Source organism: Populus euphratica, unplaced genomic scaffold (genome assembly GCF_000495115.2).
Source record: "Populus euphratica unplaced genomic scaffold, PopEup_1.0 scaffold8.1, whole genome shotgun sequence".
NCBI lineage: Eukaryota > Viridiplantae > Streptophyta > Magnoliopsida > Malpighiales > Salicaceae > Populus > Populus euphratica.
In genome coordinates this window covers 321514-338673 of record NW_011499855.1, presented here as the reverse complement: position 1 = coordinate 338673, position 17160 = coordinate 321514, and the positions used below count along the sequence as shown (strand labels likewise).

The 17160-nt window shown below is 33.2% G+C and overlaps 2 protein-coding genes across 2 annotated transcripts; both read right to left on the bottom strand.

The window, feature by feature from the left end:
- Positions 1–2083: 2083 nt before the first annotated feature.
- On the bottom strand, positions 2084–4319 carry LOC105122815 (trihelix transcription factor ASIL2-like). Its single transcript, XM_011022117.1, has 2 exons — positions 3261–4319; positions 2084–2780 (listed from the first exon to the last, which is right to left on the bottom strand). The coding sequence occupies exons 1-2, from the start codon at positions 3942–3944 to the stop codon at positions 2388–2390; spliced, it is 1077 nt and encodes a 358-aa protein (XP_011020419.1). The 5' UTR covers positions 3945–4319; the 3' UTR covers positions 2084–2387.
- Positions 4320–14246: 9927 nt separating this feature from the next.
- Positions 14247–15745, bottom strand: LOC105122814 (U-box domain-containing protein 14-like). The gene has a single exon (XM_011022116.1). The coding sequence runs from the start codon at positions 15424–15426 to the stop codon at positions 14509–14511; it is 918 nt and encodes a 305-aa protein (XP_011020418.1). The 5' UTR covers positions 15427–15745; the 3' UTR covers positions 14247–14508.
- Positions 15746–17160: the final 1415 nt, after the last annotated feature.

Here is a 17160-nt window from a genome sequence, read left to right as displayed (position 1 = left end):
CTGAAGCAAAAAAAATTTTGCTTTTAAGGAAACTAAATAATTTCACAATGTAAAAACTTACGGAAAACCATTCTAAAATAATAAATGAATATAACCAAAAGACTATTTTACCTTAATAATATTATATGATTTTTTTTAAAAGCCAATTATGCTAGTTAACTAATGTAATTCATAGAAAATCAAAGTTAACATAACACTATTTAGGTTTTGTAATAACGAGGGGTGCTTTTCTTATCTCCTTAGCTGACAACCTTTCCTACCCCATGAATCAACAACAAATGCATAAGAAATTTGCAAAACTCAAAAAGATCCCACAAGCAAAAAAACTCAAAAATCAAGAAAACTACGAAATTTTTCCAAGAAACAGAACCTGAATGTATAAAAAGAACAGGAAAGCAAAGTTAGTGGGCAAATGCCACAAGGTAGTCTTCTCCAATGCACTTTCCTTGAGGGTTCTGCAAAGCAGTCTTCTTATCCTGATCACTAGCAAATTTTATATATCTCAGGCCTTCAATCAAGTTATTAAATCCATTATCAAATCCGGATTAACGTGGTTTGAATATTATTTTTGTAAAATTTTAATTTTTATTTTTTTAAAATAAATTAAATTAAGTTTGAATTAATTTCAACTTGTTTTTTAATATTATATATTAAGAGTTCAAAGTAAACTTTTTGAACTCGGTCCAATGATCAAGCTGATTAAAAACTCGGATCATAAGTTTAACGCGAGTCACATGTTTTATTTAGGTTATTGAGGTTTTGATCAGGTTATTTGAGCTAACCTTAATTTTTTTTATTATAAATCAAAATAATATTATTTTGATAAAAAAAGAATCAACAGTTTGTCATCAAATTTTTAACGGATTCTTATTCCAAGAACTTTTTTAATTTTTTCGAACCTGGCTGGACTCCAATCCTGATACATGTGGAGTTTTAAAACTATCAACAAGTGCTGATGAATAAAGTTTTTCCAGACAGTCAAGGGGGAATCTGAAGAAGATTGTTTCGAAAATAAAATTTTAGGCATTTAATTCTGAAGCAAACCACACTCCTCCTGTATAATTTAAAATTATATAAAAATTAATTTTTATAGATTGTATAATTCATTTACTCTTCACACACTGAGATTGATTTCATTTTTTCAAATGGCCTGAGAAATCCTTGTCAAATCTTTATTATAATTAAGTCTTAAACAAGGCATTCATTAAATCAATGACTCTGTACTCGTAACCATGGGCTTCACTAGGAAATTTCAAAATGGGCCAATTTCAAACCTCGGAGAGTATCTAAAAGAAGAGAGATTCCTCGCTCGGCCAGTTAACCATAGTGCTGCAAGGCTCATGGACCTTCTAGGTAATAAACTAAATTCTTCCTCGGTTCTAATCAAATTTTGTCAGCAAGATTTTTTTTTAAATAGTTTTTAAATATATTTTTAATTAAAAAATATTTTTAAAAACATCAAATACAATTTAAAAAAAACGTTTAATATACTTATGTCCTCTCTTCGAGAGAGAATTTACAATGAGAATACATAAATTAATTTTTCAGTCTTATCAACTAATATGTCACGTCATCATTCTATAATCCCTGCCATACTATACAAAAGTTGATACTTTTTGAGATTTGATGGCATGAATTATATGGCAATGATGTGATATATTAAAAAAAAAATTAATGAAACCAAGTTGTAAATTATATAATATCGTTAATTATTTTCGAGTATCATAAAATCTCCTCCTCTCTCAATTTCTTTTTAATCTCAATAAATGCTAAATGGATTTAGGATTTTTTATTTTTTATTTCGATGATAAGAGATTTCTTCTAATTAAGAACAAGTTCTCGTCCATGCGATCTTAAGAACGCATTTTTCATATCGACGTGATACATTTAAAAATTTAATAAATTCTCCGAACCTTAAAATAAATTTTAAATTACATCATAGAGCATGCTCATCCTCCGATATTGAAATACCCACGCCAACTCTTCTATAGAACCTTTACTAAATATTATAATCATTAAAAAACGAGTGTTCTTTTCAAATTAAATTGCAGGAATTAATAATGGAATGATTAAAGATCTCTAAAACTATTAGCAGACGATATTGGCATAAAACACCTGCATTGCTCAATAAAAGAGAACATTACAATGAGGTAGGGAAGTTATTTTTACCTGCCATATCTCTATTGCTAAATGCTAATTAGCGAAGCCTAATTCATACAAGTCAATTACTAAATCTCCCTTACCTGTTCTTCTCCTTCCATTTCCTAAGGTTCTGTTCTCTTCTTTTTCAGTGTTAACACATACATGTTACAGGTCTACACATATATATATGTATATATAATCATCAATGTGATCATATATAATTAGCTTCAGTGCCACTAATCCTCTCAGGTTTTTCCAATTCTCAAGGACGAATCAACACCTCTACCAACACCAGCAAAGAGCTTTGCAATCTCCAATTGAGTATTGGCTATGATCTCAGTTCTTTTGAGGTCCATTTCACCTCTCTTAGCCTCAGCTTCTATTCTCATTTTCTCTAATTCTCTCATTGTGTCCATTCTTGCTTGCTCTGACCTTACCACTACTTCTGCTAGCCACCGGATGCTATCAGCCATCTCCCATTCTTCCCTTTTTCTCCTCTTTCTTTTTTCCATTTTCTTCTTCAGTTTCTTGGACCTTAATTTCTCCTTATCACTATATAAAGCCGGAGTGCTACTATCCGTGTCCATGACATTCTTGTCCGAGACATGATCTGATAGTTTTGTATCCATTCCATCTTTCTGATAGCAAAAAAGAAGAAGTAATTAATAGCTAATTTAATATTTAATGTTTACAATGAACTCAAATGCACTATCTAATATTTAGATGCCACTTCTATGTGTGTGATCATACAGGGGATTAAAGATTTGGGAAAAAATAACATTATTATTATTTTTTAAATGAAATGGTCTAAATTACTTACAAATTGGAAATTTTGATTTTACATGATAGCATAAATTATGTCGTCAACATTACAGAAGTCATGATTCCACCAGCTCCATGAAAACCTAAGAGGCAACCATGAGTTCACTAGGGATCAATCATGTGTGGTCCAAAAATTTTACATGTAAGATAATCTAACAACTTAGGAGCACAGGCAGCTGATCAGTTTAATTGGTCGGTCAAGAGTTCTTTTTTTGTCTTCAAAGAAATTTATTGGTTAGGAATAATAATTTACTACCACATTAAAGAGAATCACGAGAAAAGGCAAGTTGACTGACCTTTGCCCCCCTATCAACACCATTAGACCCATGTGAGTTTTGAGCAGTCACAATAGTTTGATGAGGAAGAGGAGGAGGTTGAGGTGGAGGTGGAGGTGGAGGAGCCAAAGGTGGTGCTGGAGGTTGCGTCACAGCCAAGGGTGACTGATCCATTAACAACATCAAAGGAGGATTGGCAGAAGTTGGAACTGATGGTTGTTGATGTTGTGGTAGTACTTGTGGTGATGGCGTTACAGCTGCTGTTGCGCTATTTCCACGTAATAAAAGATCAAGACGTGGATAAAGTGGCCAAGATGAGGCATCTGCAGTGGAAGATTCTGATCTATACCTCTTCTTCATGGACTCAATCTTGTTCTTGCATTGTGTTTGTGTCTTCGGAGACTTTGTACAATTTGCACGCGATGATACATGGTGTGCAACATCTTCCCAATCATGCCCTTTAAGCTTGGCGCGGTTTCTAAGTATCCATTTATTTTCATAGGCCTCAAGTAAGGTTGACACAGCTCCTTCACTCCATTCATCTCTTTTTAATCTGTCGCCACCTCCGCCGCCGCCGCCACCACCAGAAACAACGACACCAGCAGCACCAGTACCGCCAAGTAGTTTTCTTGGGGATTCTTCCTTGATGGTGGTGGTATTGCTAGGGAGAAGAGATGGGCTTTCTCGGTTAGTTTCTTTATCCATCTCTCTCCATGCTAAACAAAATCCTTACCTTTTTTTAGCGGATAACATGAGTATACCCTTCATTGCTTTACACAAGCTTAAGAACGTGACATAAGAAGGAGGGAGTGAGAGATAGAGAGGTCACCACTAGCATTACAGAGGAGAAAAACATGAAAGGATGGTCATATTACTAGTGGCCAACCAAGGGAGGAGAAAGAACCACTAGCATTTGAGAGAGGAAAGGAAAGGAAAGGGCTAGCTATAGGTTAAATTTTAGTGGGCAAAAGCAATCTTACCATCCAAGAAAGTGGTTCACTTTGTCAAACGAGTTAATGATAGTAACCTCTTAACCTTTTTATTGTTTTTCTGTACACTTTCCTGAGGATGGTATTTTCTATCTTATTTGTGAGGATGTTGATTCTATTGCTGTGGTTGGTTTATTTTGGCTGTTAGCGTTGATATGAAGCCAACCAAGAAACCTACTGGCTAGCAAGAGGGAAGGGGAGGTGGTGGTGGTGGTGGGTCAATCACGTGGGAATGTCACCCACTCTATCTGAATCTTCATCAATTCTTCCATTCACCACCACCACCACCATTTTCTCCACTACCACTAGTGTAACAATTTGCTACAGTCACTTGACCTCAGCCTGCCCTTTTGGGTTCTCTTTTCTCCTTTCTAGCTAGCTTCGCCTTTTGCCTTTTGTCTTTTTGTGCCTTTTGAAGGCATTGATGGATTCATCACCCAATAGTGCAGTATCCCACATCAAGATGGTTAATAATTAGATGCTGAAACATGCCCAAAAACATAAGCGTGAGCCTACCTTCAAGGTTCCTATTCATGCCGTGAAGGTTTGGGAATGAAGATTGGACTGCCATTTATGTCTGTGTTTTTCCATTCTAGTGTGAAACATTGTTGTCGGACAATTACTCTGTCATGATAGTAAAATGGACCCATCTCTCTTCATTTTCTTTTTTAACATAAGAAACCCTAGAAGTCTAGAACTAGCTCAAACAGTTGATTTGAAGGCATGATAAATGTATTATATTTAAATCGCTGTGAAAGAGTTGGACTAGAAAGGGGCCACGCTGACTGATTTGAAGGGATATTAACGGGGTGTTTGGAATTATAGTAATGATGTTGATGATTTAAACTGTTTTGTATTTAAAAATATATTAAAATATTTTTTTATTTTTTAAATATTATTTTTTATATTAATATATCAAAATAATCTAAAAAATAAACTTTTTACTATACATAAAAAAATTAAAATTTAAAATAATTTAATTTACACTATATCTCCAAACAAACCCTAACAATTTTTGCTTTTAATAGAAATATAATCTTTCTAAAACATTAAAAAAAAAAACCTAACTGTCACCGTTAAACCTCTTAAAAGTTTTGCTTTTTAGGGTAATAAGTTCTTATTAAAAAGTAAAAAAAGTAAATTCTCTTAAATCAATCTAACAATGAGTAATATACTCTTAGAAAAAGATCATTTATCCTTAACAACAATTTCATTGATTTTTTAAAAATAAAATAATAATTATACGTGAATAATAATATATCCAGATCTCATGTTTTTTTCTTTTTTTTTTCCCACCGATCACGTTTCATGGCTTAAGAGAATAACAGGGAAAGAAAATGTATGTGCTTGCATACACGTTGGGCATAAAATGGGGACCGATAGTATAGTATCTTTGACATGCATGGCACTATGTAGAATTCTATCGTTGATGTAAAGAAAAGAAAAAAAAGATGAATAGCTTTCATTACGGACCTTAAAGTCTATTATTCTCACCTTTAATTTACCAATCTTTACAAGGCATATATGAAAGATCTATGTTATAATATGTGAAAACAATGTTATAAAATGAGATAATAACGTTGATTCCTATTTTTATTGGGGATTAAAATATAAATTTGTGAAAGCATTTTTCTTTTTAGAAGTGTAGTGCCGTGGACACATGCTTGTATCGATCTAATTAAAATCCTCTCGTCAAGGAAAGAAAAAAAGATAAATAGCTTTCACTTTAGGCCTCACAATCCATCATTCTCACCTTTAATTTTATAATCTTTTATGTCTATAAAGTGAGGTAATAATGTTAATTCATATTTTTATTGCGGGTTGAAACATAAATAGATATGTGATATATTCACTCATCAAGAAAAAGGACAAAGATATATAGATGGCTTTCACTACGGGTCTCAAAATCTATTATTCTGACTTTTAATTTAATATGTAGTTTCTGCAGATGTGGATACAGGCACCACTATACATCAACAATGTAGGCGAAGGCAGAGGTCAGTACCGAAGGATAGGAGGAAGCATTTGAGCAAGCAGTTCCTAATCTATGAAAAGAGAAAAAGAACAGAAAAAGGAAGGGCAGGTAATTGTCGACCCGGACTCCGCCACCAGCATCTCTCCTTTTCAGGAGACCCAATTCTAGATCCGACTTACTTGAAGGTAAGGTTACCTACCCTATGATCCTCCTTGTCTTACATAAATCTATGAAAAGAGAAAAGAAGAATTGAAGACCAATCTCCTACACGTGCCCGTCTCTAGGAAATTTCTTTCATAAAAAAAGAACAGAAAAGATATATGTGCAGCTTTCACTAAAGGCATCAGATAACCTATTTCAAAGTGCGGTTATTATTATTTTTTAAATAGTTTTTCATGTTAAAATATATATTAATGATATTTTTTTATTTTTTAAAAATTATTTTTAACATCAACTAATTTGAAAACATTAAAAATATATTAATTTAAAGTTAATAAAAAAATAAAAAAAATTCAAATTTTTTTAAAAATATTTTTAAAACACAGAAACAAACAGGCTCAAAATATATTATCAAACCTTTAATTTAATGATCTCTACAAGATGTAGATGGGGGGTCTGGGCTCCTTCGTACCATGATTTTAAAGTAGGATAATAATATTAATTCATTTTCTCACCGGGGACCGAAACATAAATCTGAGATATCTTTTGAGAAAAAGGCGTAGTATCTAGGGAAATTCTCTCGAAAAAGAAAATAGATAGTAAAGTCACTTGATGCTATAATAATGTCAAGAAATTCGATCCCTCATTTCATTCACGTTAATATAGGTTAAGAATGAAAGGGAATTACCCCCCTTGCTTAACCATGCCATTAGATGTAAAGCAAAAAAAATAAAAATAAAAATAAAAAATGGACCATAAAGAGTAGAAATATTTTTACAGAGTTCGTAAAATTCTGTCCAGATCCGATATATAATCAACAAAGAAAAGATTCAAACAAAAGGTTTCAAAAAAAGAATCATGAACAGGATTAAAAAGCTGATGATGTAATTTGCAAGCATTTAGAAAGTGGTTGAAAGTAGTTGAAAAAGGAGAAGGTGAGTGGCATTTATTTAATTGGCTAACCTTTGAAGATGGTGGCATGGCAGGCTTCATGCCTTGGCAATATTGGAGCAATTAACTAGTCTTGGCAAATATTGGACAAGGCAATCATGATATATAGTTACATCACCTTTGTGGTGTTGTTTGAGCATCAATCATAAGATGGAATAAATTCACAAAGGGCCATTTCCACCGCCTTCACAAAGGCTAGCAAGCTTCACAAATTGTTTCAGCAGGGAATGATTAATGATTCAATCGGTTCGTCCACTATATATCTCCACCATCAATCAATATTATTGTGAGTTGAAATGCTGGCGTGGGCTCTTGAGAGGTGTAGGATTCAACATTTGATAGTCACAAAATCCCATGCTCGGACCATAAGAATGTCTATCATCTTGATTGTCTCATGCAGGAGAGCTTCTCATCAGGGTGGGCTGGCTGGAACAGTATTAGAATTTATGGGATTTTGAAATGATATGAACCGATATAAAAAAATATATGTTGTTTAAATCATAAATGAGACAATATTAAAGTAAGAACTATAAAGATAACACGTTTTTTGATGTATTTTCCATGAAATAAGCTTTAACTTAAGGGGAGTTATTGCAATATTCAAATTATAGGATTGAAATGTACGGTTCCTAAGATTTTTGGTCCTATCCCCTGACAATAGCCCAAATACGACTTCATATTAAAAAAGAGAAAAAAAAAACTTTTTTATAGTGGAATAACTTTCAAAGTATTCTAAAAGAATATTATTTAAAGAAAACAAAATCATGTTTTAAATAAAGTAAATTGACAAAAATCTTCCATCAAAAAGTTTATAGATATATATATAGCTGGTCAAACCAAGGCATCTCAGCTTTCATGAAACATAATTATATTTTGTGTCAAATAATAAGCTTAACAAAAAAAAGTTATTGGATGGGATTACTTTATCGCATCGCAGTACTCTTTCAAATAAGAATTCTTTAAACTCAGTGATCGCGTAAATTCACCATTACATAGTGATTGATTGTATTAGATAAAATATGATTACTTGATAATTAATATTACGATACTGTATAAAAAAATGTATATAAATCCAAGAATTTATTCAATAATGTTTATATATATATATATATATATATTACTGATCTGTAGCATTGTGCATCCAGCTAAGATACAGCTCCCCCAAGATGAATTATTGTCAAATCGGATCAGGAATATGAATCCGGTACTGATAAGTAATTAAGCCAGTCACGGTTCACACAGTGCGTTTGTGCAAGACTATTGAAGAGCAGTAAGATTCAAGCATAATTTGTTCTCCAGCAACAAAGAATAAAGCATTGTCTTCCAAGGACCTTGTGACAATGACTCTTGTAATTTGGTTCAATTCCACAAAATACGAAGCATCTAAGCCACACGTGCTAGATAATAAAACCAAGTGTTTACTTGTTTACATCATCATTACTAATTAATTATTTACGCTATCTTATTCTCCTTCACAATTGTTTAGGTATTCTCCTCCATCCTAAATAAACGTAACCATATGGTGACAATAAAACTCAAAGAGTAATTCAATTTAATTATATATGTAACGACCCAATTAAGGATTGATGAAAAGAAATTAGCAGTAATATGTGATAAATATCGCTGCAAACAGTTACTCAATTGTTAATATATTTTACATGTGTTGATTAGCATATTTTAACACTGAATAATAGTTAATTAGTTAATAGTTAGTTGCATCAAAGTTTCTAGATAATTAATGTTAGTTCATTGTATAAATAAATAAAAATGGATGAGGATGGTGGAATCCAAACAATAAAAAAATTGATTTTTTTACTGAATTGTAGTTCTCCCTCAATCTTCTTGTACTACCTCTCTAGTTTCTTTGTTTTGTCGAGGGAGACATTAACAATTTGTATCACATTCCAAAGCCAATAGGAGGTTGTTACTCTATAAAAGCAATTAACAATGGTGGAAGACAACCAAAGAAGGGTTTTGAAAAAGCTTTCCTTGCAAATAAAAACCATGTTAGCAACCCTTAAATCCTTTATAACCAACCAAGAAGTAATTAAAGAGACAATGAGGCTTAAAAGAATCATCTCAAGTGATTCTTTCATCCATCAAATCAGTACAAACAGAAGCCAATCATCAAGATGATCCAAGTTAACTTCTTTTAAGAAAGGCTGTTTAAAAATAACTAAATCTTTCAAAGTTATGAAGTTTCTGAAATTGACTTACTTCATTTATTCTACCTATTAGGAATTATAACAAAGCTTCTTAATTGAATACAAAGAGATTGTGACATTTTGTGCATGTGGAATCTAATTCTTAATTATTATTATTTTAATTCTAACCAAGACAATGAATTTTTTTATCCAATCTTTTTCTTTCTTTCTTCGAGATTAACTAAAAGAATTGTTTTACTATCTCACAATAAACAAAAACCAGAGATCTTAATTAAAAGCTTTAGGATTAAACTAAAATAATTATTAAGAATCAATGAAAGTAAGTGAACAAAATTCAATGAAGGGATTCTAATTCAAATAGAATTAGCTTGGATAAGCATAACGATGCTTGTTTTGAGGAAAATAATAGGATAATTACTCTTCTTCGTTTTTTCCCCTTTTCTTTTCTACTTCAGCCGAGATAATTCACGCATTTTTTTACCCCAATATTAATTTCTTAATTCAATCAATAAAATTATTCTTTAGAGTTATAAACGTATTTAATGTGTAAATTTATAAAAACAATAATGATGATTTCACAAATGGTAACACCCCTTAAGAGACTTTAATATATTGTCTACACATGAAGTTCATTACGCGATTCATTGCAGTAGTCCTGATCTTCACCAGGAATAAATTTCCTTCCCATATGCGAACCCTTTCCTTCTCGTCAGAATCTGAAGCTTCTTAACAGCAGGAATTCCATGGCTCCTCGTACTAGCATTACAGTGGCTGCTTGCCTTTCGGTTTCCAATCAAGAAAGTTCTTATTTGAGTTGCCACCTTAAATAGCTAGACACCGGAATCCAACGAAAAAAGGAGTCGTGAACTGGTCTCAGCTCAGCTAGTCAATGAATAGATCCGTGAGTTGTAGTTACAATTATAATTATTAAAATTTATCGGGTTGATCTAGAAACTACGAGACTTCAAAGATGAACTGAGCTGGAGTTTTAGTTAAATTAGATAAGATAATAGTCTAATTAAATTTTTAATAATTTGGTTGAGCAGGTGAAACCCACTTCAAACTTATCCGATGTAATATCCTGTAAAAAATAATAAAATATTAGTATTTTATTAAAAACAATTTATTCTTAACTTGGTGACCCAAACTTTTTTTTTTTTTTTGAAAATTCAATTCTTTACTCAACAACTATAATTACAATAAGTGATCAACCCCATTTTGTCCTGCATAAAGGCCATATATGATTCCCCCATTTTGTACATCTAAGAATCTAGGTCATGTGGAACCAGCCATGCCCATCACAGCTTGTTCACCTATAAATGTGCTACTTTTGTTTCATCTGCCCACATACACTGATTTAAACCTGACATCAAGCTCGAGATCGTGATTTGTGACCGACTTCCTTTCCTTTTCATAGAAAACGAAGATTTCCTAGGATACTCGGGAGAGAAATCAGAAAAGATGCAATCCCTTTTAATATATAATCTGTATCATAATTATTACCAGATTCAGTAGATTAACATGAGGAAATCGTAAGTCACTATCTTTCTGATTGAGTTTTAAATTAAATTAAATTTGATTAAACTAATTAACTCTGGTGAGTTTTTAATGATATAATTGACTTGATGAAATCTAGTCCTCACAGGATTAACTCCAAGAATATTTTTCCAAATCAGTGCCAAATCTAACAACTATGAGCTGGTGGACGCTATGAAATTGTTTGTGCTCATAGTAGGACAAACAAAGCCACACCAAGACAGGATCTGTTTTGGTCTTGATTTGAAGAATATGAATGATGTAAAAATGCAGCTGTCTTTGTTTCTTTTTTCTTTTCTGGTGAGAAAATGCTTCGCATACAAACAAAATCTTAATAAAAGCATGGCATTTTATAGATCTTAGGGCTTAAATGCCTTGTCATCGTTGTATCGTCAGGAACCGATACCAGCACGATACACTTGGATCAGCCCACCTAATTCATGAATAAGGAAAATTTTCCAGCTTTACTCTTCCAGGGCTCTGTTGCCTCGGCTTCATTGCTTAGTCTGAGAAAAACAAATTCGGGATTAGGTACACTTGATCTCGGTGAAGACTGTTTAGTAGAGTTTGCCATGCAGATTCTTAGATTCATGAGAATACAATTGTGTTGAAAATGAAAATTCTTGCCAATTTATTTTTATTTTTATTTTTATTTTTATTTGGGAATTCAAGTAAAATAATAAATCCACCGAGGTGCACGGTGTGTATAGTAATAATATAATATCAAGATACATAGTAGTTGTTCAAATGCGTCATTAACTTATAACAATTGTATTATTATTGTTGGAAGCAAGGGTATGTTGGTCCACTTAAAATAAAAAATAAGAGAATTAAATAAAAATAGTTACACTCCTAGTTACCTCGGGATTTAACATTCCCCTTATTTAGAAGGAACTAGTTTAGAGGTCGGTAAGAAATAAAATATAAATATTAGAGAGATTTACTTGACAATATTATTAAACATGGATAACATAACAGATTTTATAACATAACAGATCAACTTAAAAAATTTTAATTTGAATTTTTATCAAGTTTAAATTTAAAATTAAATTATATTAAAGTTGTTCCAATATATTTTAGCTAATTTAAATGGTCTAAAAACAAATTAGATAATTAATAAAAAACTAAAAAATAATAAAATTAACAAGAAAAATCTTTTTGATCAAACTCATTTTATATTAAATTTAAAATTAAATCATTTAAAAATAATTTTGTTATAATTTAGTCAATTTAATTAACTTAAAAGCCGCTTGTCCTAATTCAAAAGGCACTTAGATGACTGGTAAACAAATTCTAAGGATGAAATTCATAAAAAAAAAAAGAAATTAAAAAAAAGGAATTGGGAAAAAAACTCTTTAACTGTTTATATAAAAAGCGAAGCTGATATATAGGGGTAATCACGATCCATAGTTATGAGAGAATGTGATGTCTTTGTTAAAATGTACACAACTATCTTGAAACTCAAGATGTCTTGGGAAGAGGAGTTTGATATTCCACTTATAATAACGTTGGACACCTGAGTCCGTACAGAATTGAACATGACACGTTCCTAGGTGGGACTAACTTTACTTTTCATATAAAACGGTGTTCAGACCATCTACTAGATGTCATATGGTTTATATATTATTATAGATTTATAGAAAAAATAAAAAAATATTATATAAAAAAATTATTACACTTTAAAATCATATAAACAACACACTACCATTTTACTGGGGGAAAAGCTATGTAGCTTTTCCCCACAGTTTTTTTAAGTAGCTATATTTCTATCCCAGCTCCCTCCTTTTATGTGAAAAGTTTTGTCTCAATGATGTCTCCTGGGTGCCATTTACCTCACGGAAAACACCTGTCATCAAAATTTACCCTTTCAAATGTTTCCCCTCCACTTCGAAAAGTAAAGGTAATCCAATCATCTACCCTTTGACAAACTTCTGTTACTTGCCTTCCATGGCAAGCAAAGCATTGCTAGTGGAATGCAACCTCTTAACTTCCTATTTAATTGCTCTTGAAAAACTTTATCCTTCCACGCACGGGCGATGGCTTCTTTCGCCAACTCCCAAAGTGCTCTATTGACTTTCTCAATGCACTACCGAATGCCGAGGATAGGGAAAGCGAGATAATGGCAAGTTATTTGAGTATTGACTAGCTCAACGCAATAAGTAACCTACAGCCCAAAATCCAGTTCTTAGTGGTACAACAAAAGGTATATCAAAGAGCTGGTCCCAAAAACTCCGCACGCTTGTAATTGCCAGCATAAGATAAAGTTTCCAAGATCAAAATTGTATGCTGATATAACAGGTAAAAGGATTTGTTACTCGTACGAATAGAAAAGGCAAATGAGGGACCATTTTGCATGCACAACAAGCAGACTGAATCCAGTCATTAACTGCTAGAGATGCTTCTTAGAGAAACATTCCTCATCCAACACCAAAAGCAACAATCTATGATCATTATGCTAGCTTTCTGATCAAAGCATTTTTCTTCGAGAAACATTCGTCATCCAACACCAAAAGCAACAATCTATGATCATTATGTTAGCTTTCTGATCAAAGCAAACTTACCGCATCGTAGTGTAGATGGAAAGTGGAAGGTGTGAAACTCAATTTGTTCCAGTCAGACGGACTTTCGCACATAGCTGGATTGCGCGATGACTGACCTAATAAAGGCATTTGAGTGAACTAGCAGTAGAGCTCAGTTTTTATCTACTAACCAGTATAAATATACTACAACTTTTAGCTGGTTACGTTCACATAGACAATTTATTTCCAGCAAATTAACGGCCTGGATGCTCCATAAATCATAGTAAAATCTACATAACAGAGGAATGGCTTGCTCAAGTTCATGGCCCAACAGCAGCTGTGAGTTACTCAAGTGTTAATGGCACGCAAATGTGTTAATAAGTTCCTATAATTTAACAAACTGCGAAAATCTTCACGAAAAAGGGAATTCTAGCATCTAAACATCCAAAACTACCGATTCATCAATCAACTGTGCTAGACACAAACACACAAAAAAGATGAACAAATGCTGTGGCACAGGGAAATAAAAAGAAATGGCTCTTCAAATTGCTTATTGGCTATGCATTTGCCATTTACAGAAGATGTGTTCAAGGGTTTCCAGGACAAAGAACCCAATTTGATTATGGAAAAACCATAGTTTTACTAGTTGCCGCGGTTAAGGAACACAAAACAGGAAAGAAGTTACCGTTCCAGATAAGAAATAATAAGAACCATACAAACAAGAAAACTGTCGTCTTTCTCATTACTAAAGCTAAACTGTTAGAGAATTCACAAACCAGAGTAATCTCAAAAGAATATAACTTACAATCCTTCCACTATCACTGCATTTTGTTCCTTTTCAAGTATCACTATGAATCAACACCTAATTTACACATTTCCATCTATGAGTAACAACAAATAAATATGTAAATAACTAACTAAAAATACAATCCAAGAAACCATTAGTTCATATAGATCAAAGTTCAAGTAAGAGACTCAAACCGCGAAATCCCATTTCTTTGCTCCAACCTCAAAAGCTTTCAACAATGCAATCGCTTTGCTCTTCCCTTTCGCGGTCCCATTCTCCATCACATCCTTGATCCCCTCCACTGCGCCCGGTCTCATTTCCTTCACCTCCCTCATCACTCCTCCCCCTCCACACCTCACCAAATTCAACAATGCCCCAACCGCATTCTCCTTAGTCCTCTCGCTCGAACCCGTCCCAACATCCAACAAGTCCTCCAAAACCTTAACCCCCGAAACCTTCCAAAATGCTCTCTCACTCTCCTCACACCCTGCAATTTGCGCAATCACCGCCGTCGTATCCTCCACAATACCCACTCTCCCATCCTTCATAACCAGCGAAAACAACGCCCCCACCGCACCTAAATCAATCAAACCAGCCCGATTCAACGGAAACAAAGCAATCCCAAAAAGGGCTTTCAGCGCATCCTTTATAGACCTCGGCGGCGAATTAGGCCTCTTGATTATTTCAATCAAGGAATAAGCAATATCACGCTTAGCCCCAATAATGGGTCGGTAAGAATCATCAACAAGGAGGCTGTACAACGTAGCAGCAGATGATTGGACAGCTGAGGGTGAAGAATTGGTAGCATGGTGGCGGAGGACATGAGAGATCGCGTCAAGAAGGCCGCGCGTTGACATCAAGGGGGCGCGTGAAGAAATAGAGATGTTCAAGAGAGTAGCAGCTGCATTATCTTGTGAGTCGTGAGAAGAAGAATAAAGGGTTTCGGCTAGATAGGGGATGGCACCGGCTTCGGCAATTATCAGCCGTGATTCCGCATCGTTTTTGGTCATTAAGCGAAGCTCAGCTAAGGCTTCTGACCGTGTTATCTCGGACACAGAACCTAGTTTTTGAACTAGTGAGCACGCTGTCCTGTGCTTGACTTCCATACTGTTTCGGACACAGGTTGATTCAGGACAGGAGCTTTTCTAGGCTTCAAGATGTCTGGTTAAGGAAGTAGATAAGATTGGAGAGGGTTTTTGAAAATGAAAGGAGGACGACCTTTTCAATTAAGGCTGGTTGGTTTGACATAGAATTTCAAGCCACCAAACCGAACTGGTTTCACATGGTTAATAAACTAAACCCTACTGTTTTTCTCGCTTCGTGTAGCTGGCACGGTCTTGGTGCGTCATTTGCTGCCAAATTTGTAAGTAGCTTGTTGTCATGTCCTTTCTAGGCTGAGAAAACAGAAATGTATGCAGGGTTGGCTATATATTCGGGATCTATCCGCAGTTATGTGTTTCTCTTCTCGGTAAATTACGTTTTAAATTGCGGTTATCCAAGTAAAAAAAACTATACCGCGTATATGGTATTTAAAAATATAATAACAATAATAATTTAAAATATTTTTTTTATTTTTAAAAAATTATTGTTAATATTAATATATCAAAATGATATAAAAAATATTTTAAAAAAATTAAATAAAAAAATATTTTTTAAATTTAAAAAAAAATAAATAAATAAATATTTTTTTTTTAAACATGATTTCAACCACATTTCTAAACACTATTTAAATTTAGTTTGAAATTTTATCATACTAAAAATAAGACTGATAAGTCATTATAAAATTACTTTCAAATAATTTTTTTTAATTACAATAATATTATTTTGAATAAAAATTATATTATTTAAAAAAAAACAATAAAAGTAACTCAAGCAATTTTTACTCTAACTTAATTGGATTAATCAAGTTACCAACTAATCTACTAAGTTAATTATTAAAAATTAAATTTATTTTATCAATATAAATAAATAAATAAAACTTGGATGAAGTTTTAAATCAACAAATCCTCGAGTTGAGCTTGGTTTAAAATTTTAGGACTAACGAATTAACATTTCCACAAAATGGAATAAAAATGAAAATTTTCCTGAAAAACACATGAAATACAAAGGAGAGTGTTCTAAAGAAAGAAGAAAGTAGTTTCTCAAAAACTATTTTTCGGAAAACAAACATAGCCTAAATCATTCGGAAACGAGATTGTCAATTAATGCATTCACCGATTCTCATAAATTTTCTGGAAAAAACACCTAATCATTCCACAAGTCTTTGATATCACAATATCTGTCAACACATGAAGCATGCCAATGGTCTATCAACCAATTTACGGTGATTGCAGGCAATCAGAAGATCGATGTATTAATTATGATTAGTATATGTATAAATATGGCATGTCGATATATCTTTTGTTATATATATACACATTCACCTTCCATTTTATATATTTAGCGTAAAGTCCATTGACTGTATAGTCTCCAGCCATTTAAAATGAAATCTAAATTTCCCCTGCATCTATAAAGGACGTCGGTGGAAAAGTAGAAATTTGGAGAGAACGCAGGCTCGCAGCATCCTGCATGATGTTTTTAGCCTGCAGGTTTGCAAGGGCAAGTTGAAGTGGCAAGGATAAGTAAGGTAGGTAATTGGAGCCGTTGGGGGATGTTTTAGACTTTTCGTTCGTTGAGATGACATTGGGCTTCAGCAAGCCTGGATATCAATTGCATGTAGAGGCAAACCCATCTTTGTCTATGTTCCAATCGGCCCTGTTTATGGTGCCTGTCATGATGGTTTTGGTCGGCTCAAGCTGAAGATCGTAACTTTGAAATTCAGATGCAAATGCGAGAATCTC

What these genes read in the sequence shown, in the direction of transcription:
- LOC105122815 (XM_011022117.1), bottom strand. Translation starts at nt 3,944, where the DNA reads ATGGATAAAGAAACTAACCGAGAAAGCCCATCTCTTCTCCCTAGCAAT. An exon ending in GTGTTGATAGGGGGGCAAAG is followed by an intron (nt 2,781 to 3,260) that starts GTCAGTCAACTT and finishes TTTTGCTATCAG; the next exon opens with AAAGATGGAATGGATACAAA.
- LOC105122814 (XM_011022116.1), bottom strand. Translation starts at nt 15,426, where the DNA reads ATGGAAGTCAAGCACAGGACAGCGTGCTCACTAGTTCAAAAACTAGGT.